Genomic DNA, 229 nt, shown 5'->3' with positions numbered 1-229 from the left:
AAGTCCTACTTGGCGTTGTACATCATCGGCTCGAAGAAGTAGAGTGAGTCCGGGAGCTGCGCGATGAGTTCGCCGAGGAAGGAGGAGCCGCTGCGGCCGACGGTGCTCAGGACCAGGATCTTGTGGCCCTTCGGCGAGGCCTCCGTCGCGCCCGCTGCGGGGGAGGCAGGGGGGGGGGGGGTCTTAGAGTTTGCCCTTTAGCCCGGGTGGATTTCTATCAACTTTCTCT

The 229-nt window shown here is 62.9% G+C and overlaps 1 protein-coding gene across 1 annotated transcript in view; it reads right to left on the bottom strand.

Moving 5' to 3' along the window:
- Positions 1-229, bottom strand: part of LOC119588326 (carbohydrate sulfotransferase 5-like) — a 14031-nt gene that overhangs the window by 3402 nt on the left and 10400 nt on the right. The window contains exon 6 of the mRNA XM_037937016.1: positions 10-154. Coding sequence (XP_037792944.1) covers positions 10-154 — 145 coding nt within the window. The remainder of the gene's footprint in view (positions 1-9; positions 155-229) is intronic.

This window comes from Penaeus monodon, chromosome 23 (genome assembly GCF_015228065.2).
Source record: "Penaeus monodon isolate SGIC_2016 chromosome 23, NSTDA_Pmon_1, whole genome shotgun sequence".
Taxonomy (NCBI): Eukaryota; Metazoa; Arthropoda; class Malacostraca; order Decapoda; family Penaeidae; genus Penaeus; species Penaeus monodon.
The sequence above is the reverse complement of the archived record's forward strand: the minus strand, read 5'-3'. Positions and strand labels throughout refer to the sequence as shown.